Here is a 10169-nt window from a genome sequence, read left to right on the forward strand (position 1 = left end):
TCTATTTTGAAGAATTGTTTTTTCTAGTTGATAATTTATAGCAAATGCACTAACGTGCATCATTTTGATTGTCGCTCTTAATTAAATCTGTCCACAAAATATGAAAACTGAAAATCTGAAAACTAAAAATCTGACTTGCCTCCTTTTTTCCAGTCAAGACAGACATGGGAAGGGACAAAAAGATCACCAAATCTCAAGTGGCTACTAGTGAGGCAACTGTTGTTTTTTCCCCTGTCAGTCTGTTTACTAATTGTCCTTATTCTCCCAATGAATAAACATGCAGGTCAGACTAAACCATTGCACGTGCATCAGTGCGGCTGCTGAGAAGGCATTAAAGATAGGGAAAGGCCAGCTAGAAAATGTTGATGCTTGATGCCTGAAGGTAGAAGCTGCAGAAATTTGCATATTTTAGAAAACATTTAGAAGCTGTCAAAGATTTGGTCTCTCTTCCATTTTATCTGTATAGCTATGTTGGGTAGTTATACTTATGTGGGCAGAAATCTTGTTGTAGATGAGGTTATGCTGGTAGGTATTAGTCATGTTACAGTGACAAAAGAACCTCTTTGCTGATAGAGCCATGCCACCCAGTGGAAATGCAGCAAAGCCAGTTGCATCTAGAAAGCGTTTTTCTGTGTTTGAAAGATGATCGTGGAGACAGGAACTAAATCTGGCACATCAAATGTTCGAAAAATGTCATACAACTCAAAAAAATATGAAAGCAGTTGATGCGTAGTTTTGGATAGCTTTAGTAAAAGAAAGAAAAAGTGTTTTGGACAGCTCTTTCTAATGGGGTTCTCTAGGGACTGGTGATGGATAAAAGCCAGGAAAGGCAAGAGCCTGGGAAAAAATGCTACTACATCCATCAGTTCCAGTTGGGCTGGATGTGATCAGAGAGGGTTTAGAGCTCAAAAAACACAGTGGAGCCGTTTTATTGTGGAAGCTGACAGATTTACTATGTCACACGTAGCACCGCGCTTCCAGAATCAGGGTTTTCACAGACCTCTCCAAAAATCACCAGTTGGTCTTGAATGCTGTTGGTAGAATTAACATACCATTGCTGTGTCAGGGTGCTTCTCAACCTTCTTCCAGCCTGCCGTGTGGAGCCCGGCAGGCTTGCTTGTCTCACCTACCTGCCGTTAATTCTCCAGAGTAGTTTGTGGGTGTCTGGGAGGCCTTGGACCATGGTCTGAAGATTTTGCTGTGTATGGTTTCTGGATAGGTGTAGTGGAAGTCCTCCATGCCCTCCCATCACTCTTCAGGATAAAGGATGAGAGATGTTCTGCTCCTAGGTACCTTTTTTTCAGACATCGGTCATCTCTCTCCATCGCTTTAGTTTCGCACTTCTGGCCGTATGTGTTCTCAGAGGTGGCTGAGAAATGGTGCCCTCGCCAGCCGATCTGGAGCTGGCAGGCTCTGTGCTTCTGGAAAGCAGGGGATGTTTCCAGGGGCGGCAGCCTTCAGAAAACAAAGGAAATCTTATCTTACAGCACAGTGGATGCGAGTAGGACTTCAGTTTGAATGCTGCCAGTTCTGTAGTCTTTCTACTCCCTGCCAAATTACTTAAACTCCTGAACCCTCCTTCTTCCACTTGCTCTTTCTTCCCCTCAACTGCAGGAAGGAATAATTTGAAGTAGAGTTTAAATGTGGTAAAATGGACGTCTGTTGCATGAATTGGCTTTTCTCTGCTCATATCAGTGCTTGTGCCGTGCTCTTCTAGGAAAGCTTCAAGAGAAAATGAGAGTCCATTTGTTAATTCTACTGACTCTAAAAATCTAGTCACGGCACCATTCAGTACATTTTTCTAAAATCTTGAGCCCACACATGACCAGTGCGGACTTTAAAATGGAGTTACTTGGAGGTCTTCTGTCTGACAGTGTCTTTGAGTCCAATTTGTGAGCATGTGAATGCCTTGGGCAATACTTCTACAAATGTAATTGATATTTCTGTAAGGTTTTGATTGAAATTCTTTATACCAGTGTTGAACAACTTGAATGGAATATAGATTCCAGATTTAAGTACAAGTTAGTTCATATGTTGTCTGAATGTGTCTGATGGTAATTTCAGTTTCTTTTTTTATTAAATGAAGGTGGCAGTACCGAGATTAAATGTATGTTTAAAAAATGTCCCTGAAGTAGGCCATCCTGTCTGCAAGACGATCCTTGACATGCTTGGCATTGACTCAGTTATGCCAAATGTTGCCAACAAATGTTGCTCTAGTCTGCTTGCCAAAGTAAAAAAGCCAATAAATCTCATTATAAGCTATGCTTAACTACACTTTTTTTCATAAGTCATGTAGCAGAATTGTTTCCTTAATTTTCTTGGCACAGAAATATTTTGAAATTATCTGCTGACGAACATTGGGGATATTTGTTGATATTTGGTAAGCAGGCCAGTTTCAACTGTATTCATCCACTGCTTTGACTTGAATTTACTACTTTCTGCCACTTTTGTGACAGATCATGGGATTTTCTTCCGAGCTCTCCTTTAGGTTTGTTTCCTGTCTTCTTTTTCTCCCTTGCAGCATATGTTCTAGTTTTTTCTGTGAGCTTTTTACAATCTCTTGTGGATCTGTTTTTCAGTTGGTCTTATCCCATCTCTCCATCTGCCTAAAGAAAGGATGGTTCTCTTGGCCTATTTTGATGTTGCTTTTTGCTAACCTGCTGGTTTTTTTTTCTTATGAATACATTTACATGCGCACTTATGTAAAAAGTTATTTTTGTACTTGTCTATATTAATGATTGATTTCCTATATTTTGTGGGTTATATTAAATAGCTTCTGTGTCTGTATAGGTAAATTGAACTACAATGCCACTAAAAAGCACATATCAACTTCTGATTATTATTGAGCATGGTTCATTGCAAAAACTAACAAACTCTTTTAACAGAAGAGCTATCTATTGAAGAGAAATTGAGCTTTTTCTGGTGGATATCTTTCAAACAGCTGAGCTGTTAATAATGGGAGCAGAAACCATTTTCCTGTTGTACTTCAGTTGGTTTCTCAAGTTTAAGCAAATGGTCATTGAGCTGAACAGTGTACCTCGTCTGATACAAAGATTCAGGTATTTGTACTTACTTGAAGGAACTACTGCTGTTACAAGCTAATGTTGGAGCTTTAACAAACCTTCGGATTCATGCAGTTAGGCACTGACTTGCACCAGGGCACTAACTTTGTAGATACATATTTCTTAAAAGGTTTATTTAAATTGTTAGGTGTAACTTGAGAAGTTCACTGTGCTTCCACAGGGCTCTGGGTTGCTCGGTGTGGTCATAAATAACTTGGGAAATGAGATGAGGAGTGTCTTGTTGATATGAAGCCATTCAGGAAAGTAAGGATTAGATAATAAAATGGCAGATATAATTCAATGTCGATAAATCTGATGTAATTCAGAATAGATAAATGTAGAGTGGTGCATATAATTTCATATATAAAATGATGGGCTGACCCTTAACACTGAGGAATGAAATATTGCCACAGAAGTGTCAGTTCCGTAGTGATCAGAAAGCAGATGAAACATTAAGAAGTATTAGGAAGGAAATAGAGGACAAACCAGAACATAATTATGAAACTGTATAAATCAATGGCTATCCCACATCTTGAATTCTGTGTGGTTCTTTCTTGTCATTCATCTCAAAAGATACCAAAGAATTGGAAAAGCCTCAAAGAGAATAATCAAAGGTACGGAATAGCTGCTGCACAAGGGTCAATGAAATAAGCTAGAGCTCAGCCTGGAGAAGGAACAGCTAAAAGAAAATGGTAAAAATCTGTAGAATAATGAGCAGCATGGGCAGAGCGGATAAGAATAGATTTACTGATTTCCTCAGCCGCAAGAATGAAGGAGTAACAACTGAATCTAGTAAGACCCAGGTTTAGAACAAAAAAGAAGGTGCCTTTTTGTGTAACAAACAGCAGCCCTGTGGAGTTCCTCGCCAATGGATCTTGTAGGTACAAACAGTGAAACTAGACGTGTTTGTGGAAAAGAAATTCTTTGAGGGTTGTTATTCCATAGAAATTCCCTACAACTTAGGAAGTATCTGAGCTTGATATCATTGAAGTATTGGGGTGAGTGTCATCCCTGTTCTTGTTCTTCCCTGCTGTCATTGCTGAAGATAAAATGGGATGCTGAGCTAAACAGCCCCTTGTTCTGATCCAGTCTTGTCTTACGATTAGGAAATTGTGTAGATAGTAATACATTTACAACACAGTGTCAGAGAAGACTCTAGTTTATATATGCATTATTTGCATTATGTAATTTATAATCTAATGGAGCTTATAAACCTATTTGTCATAGGCTATCTGTACAAACCTCTGTCCCCGAGACCAGTCTTTGTGTTAAAAGTCAGGTCTTCACCATCAACAAGGCAAAACAAGGATTGTTTTTTGTGGGGGCCAACTTGGCAGTAGTATATGAACTCTTGACTTATATTTTGCATTTTTCCTCCTCTTATGTTCCTCTCTATCTCCTACACTCTCCCCTAAAACCTTCTGGCTGCACTGGGGCATGTCCACCTAGTTCACCTGCTCTTGGGCATCCTTTCAAGAGTTCTTCACTTCTAGTCAGTATTTGTTGTCAGTTAGTCAAACTGAATATAACTTTAGCTTTGTGACAGCTGCCCTTCTGTATGGCTAACAAAGATTGGCAAAGCCAGTCAGTTCTCATTGTGGTGAAGCTCTGGAAAGCTCTAAGTGCAGTAGTTGCCTTCATGAAAAGATAGCACATGACTGATTGGTCCCCATTTTCAATTTTTCTTTTAAGTGTTGAGAGGTTGGAAGTTAGGTATGCATTAACCACACCTTTGCCATATCTACTTTCAGCTGAGGCTAGCTAGCTGGAGCCAGTGAACATAAATAACAGCATCCACTACCTTTAGTATGTTCTGAAATAATTGGAGGATAAAGCATCAGCAAACTATAGTTCTTTTATTTCTTACAGTAAGATCTGTATGGGCATTTAATCATGTTTTGTTTTAGGTGCATTAACTTCATCTGCAAGCAGCCTGCTGTAACTTTTCTGAGTCCCAGTTTAGAAAAGACCTTGAATACTTTACAGGCATCACTGTCTGGGTAGGCTGCCTACTCGGTATGAATATTTGAAATATTTTTTTCTTAGTGTAATGTGACCCATTTACATTATATGTCGGTCCTGTCTGAGATGAGACAGGTAGAGGCTGAAGACTTTCCTTTTCATGAGAACTTTTATCAAGAGGAAAGTATTTGGGTAGCACATATCTGTATGGGCCAGAGTCATTAAAACAAAGCCACTGCTAAGAAGCGCTACCAGTTCAACACTTACTGTGGTTTGAATGAGACAAACGTAGAGTTTGTCCCATGAACTCTTGCTTGAAATACTTTTATTATTTTCAACAAATTTCACTTTATCTTACCTTACTTTTCAGCAAAATGTCTGGAACTGATGATTTTTCGGTAAGTAACAGTTTTTCTTTCCTGAAGATCAGCCAGTTGTGTTACTTCATTCTAAAAGTTGACATACTTTTTCAAGAAGAAGGGGAGCTTACAGTTGAGAGGCGTTTTCCTCTGTATTGCAGTTGTGGTGTTTTCCTTTTGGGTAGATATAGCAATCTCTGGACTAAACATGAAGCTGCTAGGTGCCTTGTGGGTTCTTTTCTGCTGTGATATTAACAAAGGAGTTGTGTTTTAATAGTGTCAGAATAGCTATAATGGAAATCTATGAAAATCTTTTCTTTCTGGATTTGCACTGAAATTGCTTATTGCTGTGTGTGGTAGGTCGCCTTTTATCTTTGGTTTTCTAACTGCAGCATGTCAGAATGCCTCTTCTACCTTAATGATAGAAGCTGCACGAAAACTAATGTAATCATCTGTGCGCAGCCACAAAGAGCTCTCTTCCTTCCATTTTGGCAACTGAAACATATACATGTAGTGGGTGAATGTCTGCAACTACTGAGTCCCGTAGACATTTTACATTCTCGCTTTATCTTTTAGTTGGCAGATGCTTTACCAGATCAGTCGCCTGCTAAAACGTCCAAAGTGAGCAGTACAAAACCTGGTCAACAGCCTGGTCAGCCACCGCAGGGTTGGCCAGCTTCGAATCCGTGGAACAACCCAAGCGCTCCCCCTACGGCGCCAACCGGACTGCCACCAAATACATCTGCTTCCAGCGTGCCATTTGGACCTCCACCAACAGGAATGTATCCTTCAATGCCCCCTGGACCGCCTGCTCCATTTCCTCCTCCTCCTACTGGACCCTCTTGCCCTCCTCCTGGTGGTCCATATCCACCCCCAACTGTGCCAGGTCCTGTCCCACCAGGGCAATATCCTCCACCAAATATGCCCTTTCCAGAGCTTCCAAGACCTTATGGTGGTCCAACAGAGCCAGCTGCACCTCCTGCTCCTGTTGGGCCATGGGGATCCATGCCCTCTGGAGCATGGGGACCAACAATGGGAGGGCAGTATCCTGCACCTAGCATGCCATATCCACCCCCAGGGCCATATTCCGCTCCTACCCAGACTCCAGGGGCTGCGCCAACAGTACCATGGGGTACGGTCCCACCTGGAACATGGGGACCTTCACCACCAGGTCCATTCCCTCCACCCACAGGATCATATCCAGCTCCAGGACTATATCCTACGCCCCCTAATCCTTTTCAAGTGCCATCTGGTCCTGCTGGTGCTCCATCAATGCCTGGTGGTCCCCATGTGAGTATTTGATTTTGGTCTTGAATTACTTTAAAATGTTATACTTTTAAGTGTGGAAATTCAGTAGCTTAAGACCTAGTAGTGCAGGTAAGGAATTTCAGCACATCTGTCTTATTTCTGTAGTGGAATAATAGCCGACTTCTTCTTAAGTTCTTAACTAAATATACTAGGATGGTGAAATTGTATCAGGTCGGAGTGTGTCTAAGCATCACATTGTAGTGGTCTTCCACTACTTGGAAAGCCTTCTCTAAAAGGCACTGCAAGGAAAGTCTTATAATAATTTCTGAAAGAGAAAATATTGTAGTCTGTGTAATCTAGAGAGATTGCCTCTAGGGCACATAGGAAGGGAATAACAAACTGTAAGGATGAATTTGTTTTTAATTACGAATTTTTGTAACTGTGAATTACCTGCTTTGTGAAAAGCCTGTATTGACCATGAATTATTGTCTCTTGCAGCCTTACCGTTGAATACATTCTGGGCAACAAAATACTGTAGCTTTCCACCTTCATCCACTACTTACAGAGATTTTTACAGTTTTTGTTTCAGTAATGTTTGGGGCTATGAAGAATACTTGCCTCTTGTATGTGCATTTGAGGTATGAAGGAGCAGTTTGCATAAATTTACCTTGCTCATATGCTGGCATAATTGTTTGGTTTAATAACATGAATTATGAAGAGCAGAAATAAAACTAACATCTGTGGTTCTTATGTTGGCAAGTATTCCTTGGAAAAATGGGAGTTGCCAAGTAAGGATTATAAAGAATCAGGCCCAAGGACTTAAAAAAATGTTAATTCTTAGATTTCCACGGATGCTTTAAGTCTTGTTGCCAGACTTATGCTGGTCACTGAATGGATGGATAGTCATATTTTGTCTATTTTCAGGTTATTCTAAACTGTCAGTAAAAAGTGTTTCAAGATTTTTGTCAAGAAATTTTTGAACATGCTACAGTAATTCAAACTAAAGAGACAGAGCATGTGAACTTGAAGGTTTTCTCAGCATTTTGTATATACTCAAAACAATTGCTCAGTCTGGGACTACGGAAGAGAAGATACGCATTTGAAATGCTTGGTCTGACTTGTCAGCACACTGTTCGTGTTCACAAACAGGCATTTATGTGCAAATTAAATAACCTGGATGTGCAGTTAACTTTGAGTCAACAAATGTGAGTTTTATGCATGCAAATGAGGACATCATTTTGCCAGTTCTCATTCTGTGGTGGTTGGAAGTTTGGCTTGGTCTATGTAAAGAGAAACTGATTCCCACTTAGGTAAGGTACTTCCCTATTTCTAACCTGGGTTCTAGTCATTAAAAATTTGACTTTGCTGCTGAGTTGTGTAAACTCGGCAGACTTTTTCAGAGACCCTAGAAACTGAACTTGAGCTTAAAAGATCAAAAAAACCCCAACCTGAGAATTCCCTTCCCGGCAGTTTTTGGCATGGCATTTAATTCTATCAGCTACAAAGATCCTTATTGCCAGAGTTGAGAATGAGGAGGTCTCATTGGGGCTCCACTGAATATTGTAATGGGGAGAAGTCCTCTGTTCTCAGCTAGGTGTCTGCATACCTCACTGAGTAAGTGTAATTAGGGAGTAATTGAATGTGTAAAAGCCTGTGCACTGCTGTGTAGCTGTCCCCCCTCTGAAGGGGCACTGCAGTAAGTTTTCATATTCTTGCCATATCTGTGCAAAGAGCATGCAAGGGGTTTGCTGCAATGCTAGTTTAGCGTTACCAAGACACGCAGCCATGTGTCAGTGCCGAGTTCTGGCACTCTTTGTGGTACTTCATAGCCTAGACTTTGACTGTGGACAGTTTGTTTCATCCCCAGCTGGGGATGTCCTAACTTAGCCTCTGTAGGTAGAATTAGGAACAAATTTTGCTTAACATGGTAGCTCATTAGGGAGTCTTTGTATCATGGAACTGTGAAAGCGAGTTAATTCTCTTCCAGTACCTTATCGTGGCTTCCTGCATGCCTGTGATGGGCTTCTTAAAAACAAATGGGGTGACCTGGTGGTGGTGCTTGTTAGTAGTCTTAGCCTTCATGGCAAAGTCCTGCAATATTTTTGCAGAAGAAAGCGGTCAGCTTAGCTGTGGCTGTTTTAATCTAATGTGAAAGCTAATAGCAAAGGTATGTGTATTTTTTTGTTTTAGGAAGACAATACTGGAGTTGAACAAAAATACTTAACATTTCAGCTTAAAATCTAGCATTTGTAGCCCTAGAAATAGGAACCAAAAGTGCAAGTCTTCACTAACCTTAAATAAGCCCCAGTTGCCTCCCAAACAGACTTGGCTTCGATCTTGGCAAGACTAATTAAAAATTAACGTAGGAGAACACTGACTACATTTGCTCAAGTGCTTTTTTGATACCTGCAGCCTTAGATTATAAATCAATGTAATGAAAAAACATATTTATTCCAAACGAATGGATCATGCAGTAGCAGCACTCCAGTTTGAAATTGCACTGGCCATATGTCTTTGCAGGGAATGGGAAGAGGTAGGAGAGGATAAAGCAAACATAGCAAGTAATGATTTTTGGAAAGGGGATTTGTAAAAGTAACTAGACTTCTAGGTTCTTCCTGAAATAGGCAGGATTTATTACTGGAACATTTAGGCTAAAATTCAGTATATATGGGATGTTTTTCAATGTATATTCGTATTTCTTGAGGTCATGAAAACTGTTTCATAACCCCTTTGTTTTTGTGAGCAAAGTTCTTTGCATAGCAGTGAAAAGGGTATACCTGTTAATCTATTGTGTAAAAACTCAAGTTGTCACTATATACCGTGTAGTAACTTTATCACATGTTATGTCAAGTGTGAGCAACTTCTGGCCTGAAGCTTTTGCAATGGAATTTGTACATTTCTATGCATCATTTGAGTTAAATTGCTGAGAAGTTCGTTTTGACTTGTGCTTTGAGATTGACATACTGCATTTGTTTACAATATGAAATATAAGCAATCACATCTTTAAAGTATAGATTATCACCTGCTGCTGTATTTTCTTTAGATGAAACAAATATTGCTGTATGATAGTGAGAAGCTATAAATACAGGATTTGATATTTTTTTGAAAATGCTGTCACTTTTGTATAAGATTAGACATTAAACGTATTTTCAAGACTGTTGTGTTTACTGTTTTTCAATTACTGCTTTTGACATGCTTGTGTAGACTTTTGCCTGGAATGAATAGTAAAAATAGGACATCCTTGATTTGCAAAGACTGAATATAAAATCAGAATTACTTGACTTCTGTGAGTGTTTTTCCTCTTCCTTTTGTGATTTCTGCAGCCTGTGCATAAGGCATATTAAGTGTGGATGCCACCATTGCTATATTGTAGCACGTCAGCCTCAGGTATTGCCTGTTCACAAACTGCTTTGTAATTGGGAGAAAAAAGATCTGATCTTGCTTGTTCTAGAGGAGGAATGGGACTTATTTTTTACCTGTGAAGAGTGTGGTGTGTGTTTTCCTGGCTCTGAACAATTCCTGTGCTAGACTGACACAT

At 39.9% G+C, this 10169-nt stretch overlaps 1 protein-coding gene across 1 annotated transcript; it reads left to right on the forward strand.

Moving 5' to 3' along the window:
* Nucleotides 1-5398: 5398 nt before the first annotated feature.
* MAPK1IP1L (mitogen-activated protein kinase 1 interacting protein 1-like) lies at nt 5399-7626 on the forward strand. The gene is made up of 3 exons (XM_009573419.1): nt 5399-5422; nt 5960-6673; nt 7130-7626. The coding sequence occupies exons 1-3, from the start codon at nt 5399-5401 to the stop codon at nt 7139-7141; spliced, it is 750 nt and encodes a 249-aa protein (XP_009571714.1). The 3' UTR covers nt 7142-7626.
* The last annotated feature ends 2543 nt before the right edge of the window (nt 7627-10169 follow it).

The sequence above is a fragment of the Fulmarus glacialis genome, unplaced genomic scaffold (assembly GCF_000690835.1).
Source record: "Fulmarus glacialis isolate BGI_N327 unplaced genomic scaffold, ASM69083v1 scaffold7120, whole genome shotgun sequence".
In the NCBI taxonomy this organism is placed as follows: Eukaryota; Metazoa; Chordata; class Aves; order Procellariiformes; family Procellariidae; genus Fulmarus; species Fulmarus glacialis.